Source organism: Fusarium redolens (genome assembly GCF_020744475.1).
Source record: "Fusarium redolens strain MPI-CAGE-AT-0023 chromosome Unknown BKA55scaffold_32, whole genome shotgun sequence".
Classification (NCBI taxonomy): domain Eukaryota; kingdom Fungi; phylum Ascomycota; class Sordariomycetes; order Hypocreales; family Nectriaceae; genus Fusarium; species Fusarium redolens.
In genome coordinates this window covers 221,278-237,829 of record NW_025763695.1, presented here as the reverse complement: position 1 = coordinate 237,829, position 16,552 = coordinate 221,278, and the positions used below count along the sequence as shown (strand labels likewise).

Sequence of the window (16,552 nt, the reverse complement as noted above, 5' to 3'; positions counted from 1 at the left end):
ATCTCTCTTCAAACGCGATGACTAACAAAGCATAGGTTCTCTTTTTCTCCAATATCCCAATCACCCTGGCTCAAGAACAAGAATGAAACGGGCGGCATAAATTTGTGCAATGGGATTTGCAACTGTCACCTACGATCAGCTCATCGCTCTATTGTATGTTGTCCTTCTCCAGTATGTGGCCACAAAATCCCTCGCAGTCCACATATAAGCCCGCAAGGTGGTTCGATTCATTCAATCATCTCTAGCTTCTCCATTAGTTCTTTGAATGGCATCCTGCGGCTCTCTTCATCATCCTTTCTAACTTCATATACCCTTTCAAAGACTTCTTCTTTCTTCTCTTCTTCAACCCACAGAGTAATTCCAAGGTCTTTCAAGGCCTCATGATCAGGATTCCATGTAGACGCTAAAATCTGCTCAAGATTCCCCATCATTGATGGCAAAATGCGGTCCCAGAAATCCAAAGCACGGTGCTGGTGATATGTCTTATATATGGTAGTGTCACCCCTTTTTTCTTCGCAGTATCTGACGTTCGCATCTTCAGGCATGAATTGTTTGAAGTCGACAATCAGATTATTGATGAAGGCCGCCTTATCAGCGTCATCTTCCATGGGGTAGATTTGATCGTCAAGTGACTCATCCGGGGATTTTGGCCTGGTGGAACATGTATGAATCATATCGAGGTTTGCAAAGGCTGCTTGCCTCAATATAGCGGTGTATTGATACATTGTTAATTCTTGACCAAAGTCTTCCACGAATGATCGTAGCACGTCGGTATTTGATGAATACTTCTTCAGAAGACATCTTATCCCGTGCGTAAAGGGCGTATAGCCTTCAGGTGAACACTGACAGGTACGGCTGTCTGTGTATTCAATGGTCAAAGGGACGCTGACAAGATATTTCCAGAGATACTTTCTGTTGATGATGATGATTTCGGATAGAACAAAGCTGGATTCTTCTACTCTGCTGTTTTCGCAAATTACAGTCCAGAAATTCGGGCAGTGGTGGTATAACCACATCGCATATTGTGGCGAGATACAGTGCAAGACCTGCGGTACGTCTGAGCCGAACCGGTCGAATGCCTGCTTGCTTAGCGATGGATGCGTCCAGGTGTCATCAATATCGGTGAAATCCCGGTTCCAAAAAATAGATGCATCTTAAGGACATGTGATATCCAACCATATGGGTCTAAAGATGTGCATTTTAGTCCCCACGCCACTGATGTGTCCTGGCGGTGCTTTTAATGAAGTTCTAAATTTGGCAGTAGCTTTGTTTTGGCGAAAGGTGTCGATTTCAATAGATCGGACGTCGAATTGAGTTGCTGACGAACGCAAGTTTTCTGACCACAGTAGCGTTCTTGGAGCAAACTCTTCTAAATCTCGCTGACGCATTTGTAACTCCTCTGCAAGTAGGACCTTACAATGTCTGGAGGCACCAATTAACAGATTAAAAAACACCAGCATTCCAAATATATTGCGCTTCGCAAAATCATAATATGGTCTGATGGGGCATTTCGCTTCCAAGAGAACTTCGACTGCCTCAGTGCAGAGACAAACAGACCCGTTGGCAGTTCCACGACTACTGCAGATATCTTTGCTTATCTGGATCGCCCTTCCTAGAGGACTGATCATGCCAGATGCTATTCGGCATGGTTGAAGAAGCTGTCCTGGAGTTGCTCGTTTGACCAACAGTCGTAATATTTCCGGTTTCTCTATAGCCACGAAACAAGGAGTCTCGCCATAAAAGCTCACTTCTCCTATGCATTCTGGACTCCTATCAATCAGAACTTCAACTTCCTTCACATCGTTGCGTAGGATCGCAAGGGTCAATGGCCCGAACAAAGCTGTTCAGGTTCATTGTCAGCATAAAACCCGGTAAGACCAGGCAGCTGTCACATCATACCTTCGGCGATTCTTCCACTCACGCTATCATGCTTGGCAATGTCAATGGGGCCAAAACTGCTGCACCTCAGTTCTGGTCGCCTAGGAGCGGGTATCTCAGCATCGTCGACGCACAGCTGGGCAAGAATCGACGATGGAAGCACAAAGTCATCGGCAGCTACGTGTATGGCCAGGCTAGTTTTTGTCAATATTACAATCGCAATAGCACACGGCAAACATACCGACCGTCTGACCCTACGGCCGACACTGGAGTACCTGCTGCGATAAGGAAATCGAACAATGACTTCAGACCCGGATGTGCACGCTGCTGCTGGGTTAAAATCCGGAAGTCACCAGAGTTCATCTGTTAGTGTTAGTAAGTAGGCGAGTTTGACCTCATGGACCATGAGAACTAACCGCAAAAGTCAACTGATGGAGTAAAGAATAGCCCCGCGAATTAATATCGGTAGGCCTAGCCTTCCCGGAGCGGAAGATCACCTGGAGTTTCCGAGTAAGCGACTCGAATAAGAGTCCTGGGTAACTTTCCATAGCCCAACGGGCTCCGAGGCGGCTTTCCAATAGCAAGTTAATGACTCTAAAGGCTGGAGATTTATCTTCATCGACCATAGCAAAGTAATTGAGAGAGGGGCTGATACTGAATCCGCCTGCCCCAATAGTCGTGCGTAATGTTAACTCAACAGCTCTTCCTATCAGTCTAGTGAGTCCAGTGAACCTCAAGATTCTTTGTCGCGAATAATCATTAGCAGTAATATAGAAATCGCAGTCTCTGAAGTGAGGACGATGGGAAACAATTTGAGCCCGCCCAGGTAGCTCACAAGACCGGAACAGGTTTTGAGGCCAATTGGAATGATCGCAAGGGCTAGCTCTGCCATATCATTGACTGTTATGCGGAATGGAGAATGAGAGAGACAATACTTCGATCAAGAAGAAATGGGATGTTGGGGGAAGTTGATGCGCAAATCAGGCTACCAGTAATATCTCACCACGTTCGAGTCGCACCTGCTGCGGAACATTCACAATTACAGACGACGTAAGAGGCTGAAAAACACAATACTATTGGCTGCCTGAGTCCCTGCGCCTGAAACGATAAAGATCAGTGTTCATGGCAGTTCAGTGCCATATCATGATGTGAAGTATTTAGACCGTAGACAGCCCATATGATTTATTGCCAATGCTGTCATCGTCTCACGCGGGACAAGGTTTCACTGTCCCTCAGGAGCGTTTATGAGCATTTCGGTTGCTCCGGCTGGCAGCAATGCGTTTCTTGCTGCACGGCACAACCAATATGTTGTTGGCCCTTCTGATCGACCAGTGGCTCCAAGCCAAAGCACAGGTCATGTTTCAGTAAAATAGTGCTTGAATCACGTATTTTAGGCCACCGGGCGCCAAAACCAAACCTCTAAAACCCTCATTCTTCTCACTCCATTGCCAACTTGAGTCATCACAATGAGAATTTCCGAGAGTCCTCTGACTGATCGAAGCGCATCCGAACCTCCTGAGATCCAACTCGATCTTGAGAAAGAATATGCCATCGAGCAACTCTCACTTCTTCCCACTCCTCCTCCTCGCTCTCGCAGCATTGCCCCATCAGGCTTTCAGGAAGTCGTTGCAGAAGAGCCTGAACTACCAAAGCCTCGATTCCAAGATTGCGCATACTATAAACTACCCCCTGAAATCAGAAGACTTATTCTGCGACTTTCTTTTGGTGGTCGGCGCCTTCACATAGACTTCGTGTACAATCATCCGGACATGTCCTCTGAACTCATCACATCATTGACTGAGAATCACTGCGGCATTGCCAACGCGGACTTCGAGGATGGTAGATCCAGGGTCATCGACGATAACAAGCCAAGATCCTGGCATTGGTGGGGATCTGTTTGCCATAGACTCCCGCCAAATCTCGAGACGGGGCAAACAGGTCCGATGACCCATGGAGGACCTGATGGACCTTGGGCTGATACTTGTCGCATCGGCGAAGCTAAACATTGTCAATCATGGCCGGGTTCAATGCCTTACAAATGCCACATTGGTGTTATGGGATGGCTTTTGTCTTGTCGCCAGAAGTAAGTTGTTCGTATCTGTTCAAGAAGAGTACTAGCTTACGAATCGTTCAGTTATGCCGAAGCTATCGACGTGCTTTATTCTACAAACACTATCATTATGGCCAGCGAAGTAATGATAATGTACCTGTCAAAACTTCTATTGGCGCAACGTCTCCTGACCATCACTTCACTGGAGATCAGTTCGATCTTGAAGATACAGCTAGTGGGCGAAACCAGAGATGCCGTTGACTCGCCTAGTCTAGCTGCAATGTTGGAAACTATTTCCACAAACTTTCCTCAATTACGCCGCTTCTATCTTTCCCTCGAGGAGCCAAAGCAGTGGTGTCATTGGATGCCGCGCATCTGTGTCACAATTTGTCCACTACCAGACAGTTTTGCCCAGCGTATGCAATCACTAAAAGAACATGCTGTTGCGTTGCCAAACAGACCATTCGACGACCTATTCAGAATGGTTGGAGGAAGTAAGATCTGCTGTGCTTGGAGGAGAAACGTTATCAAGTCGTACTACCAAATTTGGAGACCACTTTCGGGCGACATGGAGATTATTCGTCTCCCATATGTTGACAGCTACCCAGATAGTCCCTACCATATTGCTTCTGACAGTTCTGGTCCGCCGGGCTATTGGATTCTCAATGGAACCAATGGTTGGAAGGAGAAGATTGTATACGTCCGCCCGGTAGCACCTCCTGTGATGGATAACAGTACAAGCTTATCTCTGGAAGGCTGGGATAAAGATGAGATCGCGACATTATTTTCATGGCCAGACCCTTGTGATGATCAATATTTTAACGCCAATCTATTTTAAGATTATGGAACGGAACTCTTGCCAAATCATCCTTTAGCCTTACATTCCTTATCGTGGAATCTCATAAGGATAGAATTCCAAAGTTCTTACAGGGAGGCTTTACGCTATTTTGTTAATGCCTTGGCTCAGCCGTATTTGCTATAGCTAAGGTGGGCATTGCAAGCCGTAAGAATGGACTTGAAGCCACCAGCCGGACTAGAGATTGTGCGTCGGGCATAAATACGGAACATGTTTAATGGGATTTTGGGTCAAGCGATTGGTTTTCCTTCTTAATCACTCATGATGTATATTTTAAGCCATGGTGGGCCTAAGCCAGTTGTATCCTCTGTAGATTCGGTGACCAGCCATGATCGACAAGTCGCTGGAGAGGTGCTATAATGTAGTTGCGGGCTTGTTAGATTTCATTGGCAACTATTTTGGGATCATTAGTACCTATATGACTGTGACTTTGCTGTTAGGTTCCGAAATAGATCAGGCGGCGAAATAAAATAGGAATCAATGAGAGTGACAACAGTCTAGGCAGCAAGACACAAGGAACCTACAAATACCACGATTATCATTCCATATACGACAGGCCATCAAACTACCGATAAGTCCAATCCAACTGGGAATATTTTCACAATGACGGTAACCGAAGTTGGCTGCATGGGCGTGAAGCCCAAAATGAACATCATGGACCATACCACGCCAGAGGGCAAAATCCTGACTGACGCTTGGAAGACTGTCATCAGCAAACCTGGTGGTCCTCAAAGAGTTTACTGGGGCTTGGAATCAGTTGAACCATCCAAAGTCTGGTGCTTTTTCGACTTTGACTCGGTCGAGCAACATCGACAATTTGCTGAAGAGTAAGTTCTACATTAGGATCCGACGCTAGGGGACTAACTGTCATAGATACGGCGCAGATGCAGTCAAAGACATTCCGAAGATTTGCACGTATGGAGAGTTCTCAAAGCATATCGAGCTGGTTCCGTCTTCCGACGTTCTTGAGTCACCTCTGACACAGATTGTACTTGCTTACTTCCCTCAAGACATTTCGGATGAAAAGAAACAAGCTCTTTCGTTTCAGATACAGGGAATTTTGAAACAAGGTTTTTCTAATGAAGCCAGAGTAGTTCACGCTTGGGGCTTAGAGAACGACTTTCCAGCGAGAAGTGAAGACGGGCAGCCGAGATCAGTTCTTATGGGTTTCGTTGGATTGTCTCATTGTGAAGCTTGGGGGGATTATCGCCAGACAGATGGTTGGAAAGAGGCACTCTCGAGTATTGAAGGGTTGGAGGGTTGTACGAGTACTTATAGTTTTGCAATAAGCTGTCAGCATCTTGAGAGGTTTTGAGGAGGACAACCCTTTAGTTAATTGGTCAGAGTATCTAGTCGTCATTGTGACTCTTTAGTTTTCCTCGATTGGTCATCCTCAAAATCCAATTCGAGAAATAATGCATCTTCTGCAAAGCCATGTTTCGGACTTTCGGTCATTTCTCTCTGGATATTTGATAATCAACCCTCCAACTCTTCCCTTCCAACCATTCCAACATGTGGAGCCGTAAGAGTCACAACTCCATCTTTTCCAACCGAGTTTTCTTTCAGGCGGCAAAGATCTCCGCTTCTGTCCGTCTTATCTCCACGACACTACTCTCAACAAGGCAATCCACGCCTCTTGGTTTAAGCTTATTCGCTGGATCGTGGTGAACTACCACTTTGAGATTAGCTGAGTCCGAAAGTCCGAAGATCCGGTGGCTTTTGGTAATTCCTATTCTGGATTATCGAGGGACGTCAGAGGGGTTGAGTTTGAATTTTTAAACATTTTGATGATCTAAGATAGATCTCGATAGTAGATTATATGCAGATGGGTATTTAAGACTATCTTTCGGATCCTACTTGATAGGTTTTTGTTGTAACTTCATCATATCATCCTGAGATCTCGTCTTCCGACAACAACGGATCCAAAATCCACAACCCCACACCCAATACGGTATAACTTGACGAAACCCTCCCAAATCTTTCATCACCGCCGTCAGAACTCAACCCAAACATCCTCTTTATCAAGTTATGACTGAAAAAGTCAACACTCCAACCGGTGTTCTCGACCAAGAACACAATGCCTCCCGCGAACCTTCACTCTTTGACCAAAAAGAACTCGATCGTCTAGGTCGAGAGCGTCCAGCATGTTTCTCAAATCTCTTATCAGAGCTTGGCTTTATCTTTGCGGTCGTGGGTTCGATGATGGTTAGCGAGTATTTTGTCTCTGGGTTTAATATTATCTTGCCTTCGTTGGCGGTTACGCTGGAGATTCCGGATCAAGTTAGGACTTGGCCTGCTGCTGTTATTAATCTTACTACGGCTGTTTTACTCCTTCCATTCGCGAGACTCTCTGAGATTCATGGTGGGAGGTTTATCTTTTTGGGTGGTCATGTTTGGTTGATTGTTTGGTCTATCATTGCTGGTTTCAGTCAGAATCCAACGATGCTTATCGCCTGTCGAGCGATGCAAGGTTTGGGACCTTCAGCTTTCTTGCCATCAAGTGTGGCGATCATGTCACGCATTTATCGCCCAGGTCCTCGAAAGAATCTCGTTTTCAGCATGTTCGGCGCTTTTTCATGCATTGGCTTCTACTCTGGAATTTTCTTTGGGGCTTTATCTGCCCAAGTCCTTGGCTGGAAGTGGTATTTCTTCATTGGTGCTTTCTTTTGTGCCAGTATCTTCATAACAGGTCTTTTGACTATTCCAAAGAGCCATGGGGATCCACTACCTGATTTGAAGATGGACTGGCTGGGTACGGCTACTGTTGTACCGGGTCTGGCATTGGTGGTGTATGCGCTGACTGACGGAGGAAATGCGCCTCAGGGCTGGAAAACACCTTATGTCTATGTTACCTTGATCTTGGGTATCATCTGTCTCGTGCTGTTTGTGTACATCGAGGGGTGGAGGGCCAGTCAGCCTCTTATGCCGGCAGAGGTTTTCAGGACGAAGTACATGAGTCGGTTGGTCTTTGCACTGTTCATGTCCTATGGCTCGTTCGGTCTGTTTCTTTTCTACGCTAGTTTCTAGTAAGTCCCGACTCATCAGGCCGCTTTCCTTCTTAGCTAACGTGTTCCTCAGCATTGAATCAGTCCTGCATATTGGACCTTTACTGACCGCCGCTTGGTTCATCCCTCTTGCGGCTGGCGGTTTCATTTTGGCTGTCGTTGGCGGCTTCGTTCTTCATATCCTCAGCGGACGACTGCTCCTGATCATTTCCGGCCTTGGTTTCCTCGGCTCAACAGTCCTTTTCGCCCTTATTCCTGACAGTGGAAGGTCCAGCACATTCCTTTACTGGGCATTCGTCTTCCCCGCCATGATTCTCGCAACAGTTGGAGTAGACATCGCCTTCAACGTCACCAACGTCTTCATCACAACATCTCTTCCTAATCATCTTCAAGCAGTCGCAGGTGCACTGATCACAAGTCTTCTCTACCTCGGTATGGCGTTTTGGTTGGGCGTTGGTGAGATGGCTGTATCTGCACAAAAGGATATCAAAGGTGCTGAGAATGTTGATGCACGAAGCCAGTATCAGATCGGATTCTGGACTGGTGCTGGACTTGCTGTAGCGTCACTGTTGATTTTTATCACGGTTAAGATGGAGTCGGCCAAGGCTGATTTGACAGCTGATGAGAAGGCACAGAGAGAAAGAGAGAGAGCTGTTGAGCAGAGTTTCGGGTAGTCAGCCTGAAGTTTGGCATAGGGATACTTATGACTGAATTTGGAGTTTCAAAAGTTGATTTACGGATCTGTAAAGGGAATAGAATACACTAGAATAATAATATAGAGGTTGTCGGATTTTGAGTACATTCCCATGATACGTGCTGAAGTTAAAGAGTTACAAGTCTTTTGATGACAGAGTAGCTCAAGATTTGGATATACTTCTATATGCTAAGACACAAGAGATGCATCTTTCGAGGATCATAAGTTCTTCTCATCACCGAAACCTGAGCACAACTCTGGGGTATCCGTTCTAGCAACATTGTGTGGTAGCATGAAATTGAGAAGAATATGTCCTCAAGCTCTGATTTCACTAATATGAATACATCTAAGCGTTTGTCGATAGTCCATCTCGCGCCGCACCTGTACATGATTTAATTAACTCTATCTCCAGTTGAACTCTAGACCAGTCTTTTGCAGTCTCGCATGATGTCCGTCCGTAGATAAGTCGGTCCTACCAGGGTCACATCTAAAGTTCTTATCCTCAAGTTTAATTACAGCTCTGAAACCACGACAGGGAACACCCAGCCGCACAAGCATCCAGACCGCCAGCACCCCAAAATCACGAACCCTTACAACAAACCTAATCCTTGAATTAAAAAATGTCATCCCTTCTCAAACAGTCGATCCGGCACCGTCGCCCCCTCGAATTTAATGTTGGGGTTTGCGGGGGAATTACCTTCCCAGCGTCGATGGGGGCGGGGTGATCTACCGCTAAGAATGGGGAAATACAGCTCCACGGGAACTCTGAGCCGCGGATAATTTACCGTCCACGAATGAGAGGCTGCCGCTGGGAACAAGCTTATTCAGAGGGCCACTGCAGACGTTGCTTTGTTAGCGAAAACAACACTTCTATCTGGGGTTTGTTAACTTTTGACATGAGACGAGGGCTATTAAACTATGCATTTTTGGGACCCGCTTGAGATACTGGGGGTCATGTATTCGGGAGTACCTCCGAAATGATCATCCACTCTTGTATATAAAACCTCTAAACATCCCTATGATTTTTTCTTCTGATCCTCAAGCAACTCATCTTCTGCACTGTCAATCCTTTCACAATGAAGATCACAAGCTTCTTCTCAACCCTCTCCCTCTTCGCAGGCGTTCTCGCCGAGGCCATCGACCTCCCTGCTGGTGTTCCTCGCAGCATTGAAGAGTTCCGCGCCAAGCATCCCTATGAACTTCCTGTCAAGAGAAGTCATCGTAAGGTTTTTACTATCAGACATAGTAAGAATGATAACGATGATGTATCCTCGGAGTTTTACAAGGGCTTGAAGAAGGCGAACAAGGGAGGTACTCTGTATCTTCCCAAGGGTCAGACTTTTGTCATTGGAAAGCCCCTTGATCTTACCTTTTTGAATGATATTCATGTTCATCTTGAGGGTGAGATTAAGTTTACCAATGATACAGAGTATTGGCAGAAGAATGCTTATAAGCATCCTTTCCAGGTATGTCACTGTTACTTCATGATGAATGAGTTGAGATGAGACTAATGTTTATAGAACTCCATCATGTTCTGGAAGTGGGGTGGCAAGAACATCAAGCTTTACGGAAAGGGTGTTCTGAACGGTAACGGTCAGCGATGGTGGAACGGTATGACTCCTCTCAACGTCTTTCAGATTGTATACTAACAATTTTCAGAGTTTGCCGGTAAGGAGATTCTCGACACGACCAACGCCTACCTCCGACCTATTCTGTTCTATGCTCAGAACGCCACCAACCTGGACATCCAGGGTGTTCACTTCAAGGACTCTCCCTGCTGGACTAACTTTGTCGTCACTTGTAAGTAATCCTTACCAAAATCTCGATAACCATGTACTGATATCCGTTTAGCCAAGGACATCTCCTTCAAGGACGTCATCTGCACTGCTCGCTCCACCAACGCCACTGCTCTTCCCAAGAACACTGACTTCTTTGACTCTCTGAACGTTGAGAACCTCAATGTTGAGCGTGCCTGGGTTGACATTGGTGATGATTGCTTCTCCCCCAAGAGCAACGCTACCAACGTCCACGTTGACACCATGTACTGCAACGGTACGTTTTCTCACCTTGATCAACATATACATCACACTAACAGCTTCAGGCACCCACGGCCAGTCCATTGGCTCTCTCGGTCAGTACAAGGGCGAGATGTCCTTCGTCAAGGATGTCGTCATCGAAAACGTCTGGATGCTCAACGGCCAGCACGGCGCCCGTCTCAAGACCTGGGCCGGCCCCGACATCGGCTACGGCTTCATCGACAACGTCACCTTCCGTAACTTCTGGGGCGGCAACAACGAGTACACCGCCTTCATCGACTCATGCTACTTCAACATCAACGCTACAACCTGCGCCCAGTACCCCTCTCGCATGAACATCACAAACGTTCTCTTCGACAACTTCACCGGTTACAGCTCCGGCAAGTACGGCAACGCTGTTGCACGATTGACTTGCTCGACTAGCAAGGATGCTGTTTGTGAGAATATCAAGTTTAAGGACTTTAACATCAAGACTCCTTGTGGTGGAGATCCTGTGTTCTTGTGTGATGGTGTTAAGGATATTGGGGTGGATTGTGTTAGTGCTACTAGTGCGGCGGGTAAGGCTGCTTTGGCGAACAAGTGCGTTGCGCCTCAGGCTTCTGCGAGCCCTTTCAAGGTTCGAAAGTTCAACGGTTAAAGAGTTGAGGGGGGTTTGGGGTAATTAGTGTTGTACGATGAATGAGATATCGACGTGGCTTTGGCCATTGACTTTGAAATGAGTACTATGATAACCAACTGTGATATCGTCTGTGACACAAGCTCGAAAAAAGACAGAGAAATTCATTATGAGAAGAATAGAATCGTGCAAGAATCTGATCAAGGTTGAAGGGGTTGAATCGAGAATTGAGGTTGCTCTCGTGATAGATATTCAACAGATAACGGAAATCCGTGGACGAGCTGAATTTAGCAACTATACTTACGATGTTACAGCACTGGGAGACGCAAATTAGCTGTTGAATCATTCTATGACACATAGTTATCGACTTTCTGTCGGGTGATGCTGTCAAAGTATCAAAGATTATTTTTCAAGTTACCAAGGTGATGGGAAGCTTTGAGGGTTCTACGAACTTGTTGTCCATTTGGGGTCATGAGATTTTACACGGCGAGAACTTACGTGCTTGAACATGAATGAAACACTGTAAACACCTTGAGCTGACAGCAGATCAGTGATAGGAATCAGTTTAAAGCACCAAGGAGTCTATCACTGTATCGACTACTCTTTAACTCAGTGGTCTCTGTCGTCATCATTGTTCACGGTGCGATGAGTGGACGATCCAGGGTAAGTCGAAGGAGCAATTTTGGCCTGGATCACAATGGAAATGATGATTGGGTCGTGGTAAGAACTGCCGGGAAGTGGGGCCTCTCAACGCTCCCCGCGTACCGACCGCGCTTGCCCAGTGCGAGAGACTCGCTAGACTCGGTTGCTGGGTTGTCACTTTCCAACTAACGCGTGAGGACGCGTGCACCCTGTACCCTATTAAATTACCTGGACGCGACTCCCGAGTCAATCAAAGAAAGTCATGGCCCTCCCAATTTGAAGCTCCCATCCACCATCCTCAACTTCTTTCAATCACCAACTTATTCTTTTTCGTCCAGACTTTTGCTGTTTTTGTCAATTGTTACTGATTGTTTGCCTACTGACACATAATCGTCGTCGAATACTGTCCATTGTCTCTTTTACCTGATTCACGTCTGTCGAGTCCCCTGCCTAGCACCTTTAATCGCTACATTCTGCTGAAGCCATTCACCATCATGGCGAGCGAACGATCAACTGTGGCCCGAACGCCCGCTAAAGCGACCAAACCGGCCGCCACTACTTCTTCAGCCAAACAACGTTCAATCGTTTCCTTCTTCCAAAAAGCGCCGCCCTCATCCCCCGCTGCCGCATCATCACCGCTGGCAAAGGCTTCGCCCGCAAACAAGCAGTCCTCGTGCTTGAAAGAAACAACCAAGGCAAACTCTTTACCAAAGACAACTCCGCTCTCCAAGGCCAAGGCCAAGCCAACTGTCGCCGTAAAGCAAACAACCCCCGTGCCTGATAGTGATGCTATTGAGCCTCCGAGCTCCCAGGAGAATATTGATTCGACCATGAAGGTAAAGAACGCCCCGAGAATGCGTAGCGACGCGAGCTGATACGGAATGACAGAAGTCTTCAACCAAAATGAACCACGACGCTCTCCCAAGCAGTCCGACTCGAAAGGTGAGACATTCGCAACGCACGATAATAGCAAGATCAGCCACTGATGCTCCGAAGGTCAAAAAGGTTGTTAGTTACGCCGAGTCCTCAGAGGAGGACGAGCCATTTCAATTTGGCGGGCCTGCAAGCTCGCGCCGAAGATCAAGAGCTCGACCGGTTGTTAGGGATGAGGACGATTACGAAGAACAAGAGGATGAAGCCGCAGAGGAAAACGATAGTGGTACGCCTCCCCGTGTCTGATTCACTGTTCAACTCTAACGATTGCAGATACTATGGATGACTTTATCGCATCAGACTCAGACGAAGATACCTCTCGGTCCAAGAAGCGAAAGCGAGCCTCAAAGCCCGCTGCTCCCCGGAAACGGTCGAACAAGTCATCGCCCATACCTGAACCCGATATAGATATCAAGGATAGCATTCTTGAAGAGGATGAGCTGATGGATGATGTGGGAGGCTCTACGGCCTCTCAGTGGAGCTATGATGCCACCTCTACCGATAGGCAACCGGTCGTGAAGCCCGCTGAAAGAGTGGCTATGAGGGACCCCAAATATAAGGAGAAGGCACACACCAAAGACCCCGATCAAAGGTATCCTTGGCTTGCCAATATTATGGATAAAGACAAGCGAAAGCCCGACCATCCTGAGTACGACAAGCGAACAATTTACATTCCTCCTGCTGCTTGGCAGAAGTTCTCTCCTTTCGAGACTCAGTACTGGAAGATCAAGCAGAACCTTTGGGACACAATTGTCTTCTTCAAGAAGGGCAAATTTTACGAATTATACGAGAACGATGCGACTGTAGGGCATCAGGAGTTCGACTTCAAGATGACAGACCGTGTCAACATGCGTATGGTTGGAGTGCCTGAGAGTTCGCTCGATCACTGGGTAAACCAGTTTATCGCCAAACAATATAAGGTTGCTCGTGTCGATCAGATGGAGACAAACTTGGGTAAAGAGATGCGCGAGCGACAGGATAAGAGCAAGAAGGCCGACAAGGTCATCACCCGCGAGCTTGCGTGCATCCTTACAGCCGGAACACTTGTCGACGGTAGCATGTTGCAAGACGACATGGCCTCCTACTGTGTTGCTATCAAGGAATCTCTCGTTGACGATCTCCCTGCTTTTGGTATCGCCTTTGCCGACACTGCTACTGGACGCTTCTACCTTTCTACTTTTGTGGACGATGTGGACTTGACCAAGTTTGAGACTCTTATTGCTCAAACCGGCCCACGTGAACTACTTCTCGAGAAGTCCCACCTGTCTACCAAGGCACTCCGTATCCTGAAGAACAATACTAGCCCAACCACCATCTGGACACACCTCAAGCCGGGTGCCGAGTTCTGGGAGGCGGATAAGACCCGTCGCGAACTCGACTGTGGAGGCTACTTCAAGGCAGAAGATGCTGATGAGGAGGTTTGGCCCGAGATTCTTCAGTCGCTACGAGACGATGACTTGGCCATGTCGGCAACCGGTGCATTGATCTCATACTTGCGCTTCCTCAAGCTTGAGAGACCTTTGTTGTCGCAGGGCAATTTCGAGCTCTACAACCCCATCCAAAAGAATGGAACACTGATCCTGGATGGGCAGACGCTTATCAACCTCGAAATCTTCTCCAACTCGGTTAATGGCGGTTCCGAGGGTACGTTGTTCAGCTTACTTAACAAGTGCGTCACGCCCTTTGGAAAACGTCTCTTCCGATCATGGGTCGCGCACCCGCTTTGCAACATTGATCGTATCAATGAACGTCTCGATGCTGTCGAGATGCTCAATGCCGATCAGACAGTCCGTGAACAATTCGCCTCACAGCTTGTCAAGATGCCCGACTTGGAGCGACTCATCTCCCGAATCCACGCTGGGGCTTGCAAACCCGAGGACTTTGTCAAGGTCCTAGAAGGCTTTGAGCAGATAGAGTACACCATGAGCCTTTTGGGAGCTTACAAGGGCGGCAATGGCCTTGTCGACCGCCTGATTTCGTCGATGCCGAACCTCGACGAGCCATTGAGCTATTGGAGATCAGCATTCGATCGCAGCAAGGCACGCGACGAGAAGCTTCTCATACCTGAGCGTGGTATTGAAGAGGATTTCGACCAGAGTTCCGATCGCATTGAGGAGATTAAGCAGCAACTTGAAGATCTCTTGGCCGAGAAGAAGAAGGAGTTCAAGTGCAAGCTCCTCAAGTTTACAGACGTTGGTAAAGAGATCTACCAGCTGGAAGCTCCCAAGAGTGTCAAGGTCCCTTCAACTTTCCGTCAAATGTCAGCGACAAAGGACGTCAAGCGATGGTACTTCCCCGAACTCTCCCAACTTGTGCGAGAGCTTCAAGAAGCGGAAGAAACCCACTCACAACTTGTACGCGAAGTTGCGTCGCGATTCTTCCAAAAGTTCGATGTTGACTACGAGACCTGGCTGCAAGCCATCAAGATTATCTCGCAGCTGGATTGTCTTGTCAGCTTAGCCAAGGCATCCGCGTCTCTTGGCCAGCCAAGTTGCCGCCCAGAGTTCGTGGACGAGGAGCGCAGCACTGTTGACTTCCAAGAACTGCGACATCCTTGTATGATGAACACAGTGGACGACTTCATCCCTAATGATATCAAGCTTGGTGGTGACCAGGCTAAGATCAACTTATTGACTGGAGCCAACGCTGCCGGTAAATCTACCGTCCTTCGCATGGTAAGTTCTGTCTTGTCTCCCTATTATTTTCCAATGCTAACATCTACAGTCTTGCGTTGCCGTCATCATGGCTCAGATCGGCTGCTATGTCCCTGCCACTTTCGCACGCCTCACTCCCGTCGATCGTATCATGTCTCGTCTAGGCGCCAACGACAACATCTTCGCCGCTCAATCGACCTTCTTTGTTGAGCTGTCCGAGACCAAGAAGATTCTCTCTGAAGCCACACCCCGATCGCTGGTCATTCTGGATGAACTTGGTCGTGGAACCAGCTCTTACGATGGTGTCGCCGTCGCCCAAGCTGTTCTTCACCACGTCGCTACTCACATCGGCTGTGTCGGCTACTTCGCTACGCACTACCACTCTCTTGCGACAGAGTTTGAGAACCATCCCGAGATCCGAGCACGAAGGATGCAGATCCACGTTGATGATGAGGAGCGTCGCGTTACCTTCTTGTACAAGCTGGAAGATGGTGTCGCCGAGGGTAGTTTCGGTATGCACTGCGCCGCTATGTGCGGTATCTCTTCTCGCGTCATCGACCGCGCAGAAGTCGCCGCCAAGGAATGGGAACACACCAGTCGACTCAAGGATAGTCTTGAGAAGGCAAAGACAGGGTGTTACATCCCGTTGGGTATTCTTAGCGACATCGGTGCACTACTCGGCGATAAGGGCGAGATGGGAGATGCAGGAGTGGATGTTCTTCTTAATGCTATCGAGGCATTATAATATGACACAACTAAGGCCTGGAACAAGGAGGAACGGACAGGGTTCTAGAGGAATTGGTGATATCTTGCAAGGCGTGTATGGCGTCGACTTCACATGTATTCGGACTGATGACCTCTGATAGAGTTGTCACAAAGGGATAAATAGGCGTTGCAATGGAGTTCTATTTGAGACAGAATTGCGAGATCAATGTGCTTTGGGGTGTTACAGACAGTACAATGAGAGGCGATTGCGATGGCGGTAAAGATATCTAGATACATAGCAAAAGATACAGGTTTCCAAAAGACCAGTACCCACCCATTCGTCCAACTCACCGAACAAACTCAATATAACATGACGCCATTCCCAAATCTTAACCAAACAAGAAAGTTGATACTTAATCAATCAGTTCAACATACAAATCACCCATCCCCATCTCAACCAAGAGTGGCCAATCCAACTCGTAC

General features: G+C 47.5%; 7 protein-coding genes across 7 annotated transcripts; 5 read left to right on the top strand and 2 right to left on the bottom strand.

Annotated features, from left to right (window-relative positions):
* Positions 1 to 227: 227 nt before the first annotated feature.
* On the bottom strand, positions 228 to 2,839 carry BKA55DRAFT_681562 (uncharacterized protein; the record flags this gene model as incomplete). Its single annotated transcript, XM_046198254.1, has 5 exons — positions 2,295 to 2,839; positions 2,120 to 2,241; positions 1,900 to 2,072; positions 1,418 to 1,840; positions 228 to 1,153 (listed from the first exon to the last, which is right to left on the bottom strand). Exons 1-5 carry the CDS (start codon positions 2,502 to 2,504, stop codon positions 228 to 230), a joined length of 1,854 nt encoding a protein of 617 aa, XP_046041503.1. The 5' UTR covers positions 2,505 to 2,839.
* Positions 2,840 to 3,344: 505 nt separating this feature from the next.
* Positions 3,345 to 4,766, top strand: BKA55DRAFT_546808 (uncharacterized protein; the record flags this gene model as incomplete). The annotated part of the gene is made up of 2 exons (XM_046190958.1): positions 3,345 to 3,961; positions 4,013 to 4,766. The coding sequence occupies 2 exons, from the start codon at positions 3,345 to 3,347 to the stop codon at positions 4,764 to 4,766; spliced, it is 1,371 nt and encodes a 456-aa protein (XP_046041502.1).
* A 533-nt stretch (positions 4,767 to 5,299) lies between these two features.
* On the top strand, positions 5,300 to 6,296 carry BKA55DRAFT_585995 (uncharacterized protein). Its single transcript, XM_046194512.1, has 2 exons — positions 5,300 to 5,611; positions 5,658 to 6,296. The coding sequence occupies exons 1-2, from the start codon at positions 5,388 to 5,390 to the stop codon at positions 6,097 to 6,099; spliced, it is 666 nt and encodes a 221-aa protein (XP_046041501.1). The 5' UTR covers positions 5,300 to 5,387; the 3' UTR covers positions 6,100 to 6,296.
* Positions 6,297 to 6,574: 278 nt separating this feature from the next.
* BKA55DRAFT_668607 (major facilitator superfamily domain-containing protein) lies at positions 6,575 to 8,584 on the top strand. The gene is made up of 2 exons (XM_046197904.1): positions 6,575 to 7,810; positions 7,863 to 8,584. The coding sequence occupies exons 1-2, from the start codon at positions 6,813 to 6,815 to the stop codon at positions 8,461 to 8,463; spliced, it is 1,599 nt and encodes a 532-aa protein (XP_046041500.1). The 5' UTR covers positions 6,575 to 6,812; the 3' UTR covers positions 8,464 to 8,584.
* A 137-nt stretch (positions 8,585 to 8,721) lies between these two features.
* BKA55DRAFT_585992 (uncharacterized protein) lies at positions 8,722 to 9,185 on the bottom strand. The gene has a single exon (XM_046194511.1). It carries the CDS (start codon positions 9,108 to 9,110, stop codon positions 8,886 to 8,888), a length of 225 nt encoding a protein of 74 aa, XP_046041499.1. The 5' UTR covers positions 9,111 to 9,185; the 3' UTR covers positions 8,722 to 8,885.
* A 165-nt stretch (positions 9,186 to 9,350) lies between these two features.
* BKA55DRAFT_681558 (exopolygalacturonase) lies at positions 9,351 to 11,156 on the top strand (the record flags this gene model as incomplete). Its single annotated transcript, XM_046198253.1, has 5 exons — positions 9,351 to 9,949; positions 10,004 to 10,094; positions 10,143 to 10,283; positions 10,335 to 10,535; positions 10,579 to 11,156. The coding sequence occupies exons 1-5, from the start codon at positions 9,560 to 9,562 to the stop codon at positions 11,154 to 11,156; spliced, it is 1,401 nt and encodes a 466-aa protein (XP_046041498.1). The 5' UTR covers positions 9,351 to 9,559.
* Positions 11,157 to 11,974: 818 nt separating this feature from the next.
* Positions 11,975 to 16,396, top strand: BKA55DRAFT_628302 (muts domain V-domain-containing protein). Its single transcript, XM_046196893.1, has 5 exons — positions 11,975 to 12,613; positions 12,666 to 12,719; positions 12,774 to 12,936; positions 12,984 to 15,385; positions 15,435 to 16,396. Exons 1-5 carry the CDS (start codon positions 12,272 to 12,274, stop codon positions 16,107 to 16,109), a joined length of 3,636 nt encoding a protein of 1,211 aa, XP_046041497.1. The 5' UTR covers positions 11,975 to 12,271; the 3' UTR covers positions 16,110 to 16,396.
* Positions 16,397 to 16,552: the final 156 nt, after the last annotated feature.

Bases quoted from the DNA above. Each gene is read 5' to 3' on its own strand.
- BKA55DRAFT_585995 (XM_046194512.1), top strand. From the start codon at position 5,388: ATGACGGTAACCGAAGTTGGCTGCATGGGCGTGAAGCCCAAAATGAAC. The intron at 5,612-5,657 runs GTAAGTTCTACA...TAACTGTCATAG, and splicing joins CATCGACAATTTGCTGAAGA to ATACGGCGCAGATGCAGTCA.
- BKA55DRAFT_668607 (XM_046197904.1), top strand. From the start codon at position 6,813: ATGACTGAAAAAGTCAACACTCCAACCGGTGTTCTCGACCAAGAACAC. The intron at 7,811-7,862 runs GTAAGTCCCGAC...CGTGTTCCTCAG, and splicing joins CTTTTCTACGCTAGTTTCTA to CATTGAATCAGTCCTGCATA.
- BKA55DRAFT_585992 (XM_046194511.1), bottom strand. From the start codon at position 9,110: ATGACATTTTTTAATTCAAGGATTAGGTTTGTTGTAAGGGTTCGTGAT.
- BKA55DRAFT_628302 (XM_046196893.1), top strand. From the start codon at position 12,272: ATGGCGAGCGAACGATCAACTGTGGCCCGAACGCCCGCTAAAGCGACC. The intron at 12,720-12,773 runs GTGAGACATTCG...GATGCTCCGAAG, and splicing joins CAAGCAGTCCGACTCGAAAG to GTCAAAAAGGTTGTTAGTTA. The intron at 12,937-12,983 runs GTACGCCTCCCC...TAACGATTGCAG, and splicing joins CGCAGAGGAAAACGATAGTG to ATACTATGGATGACTTTATC.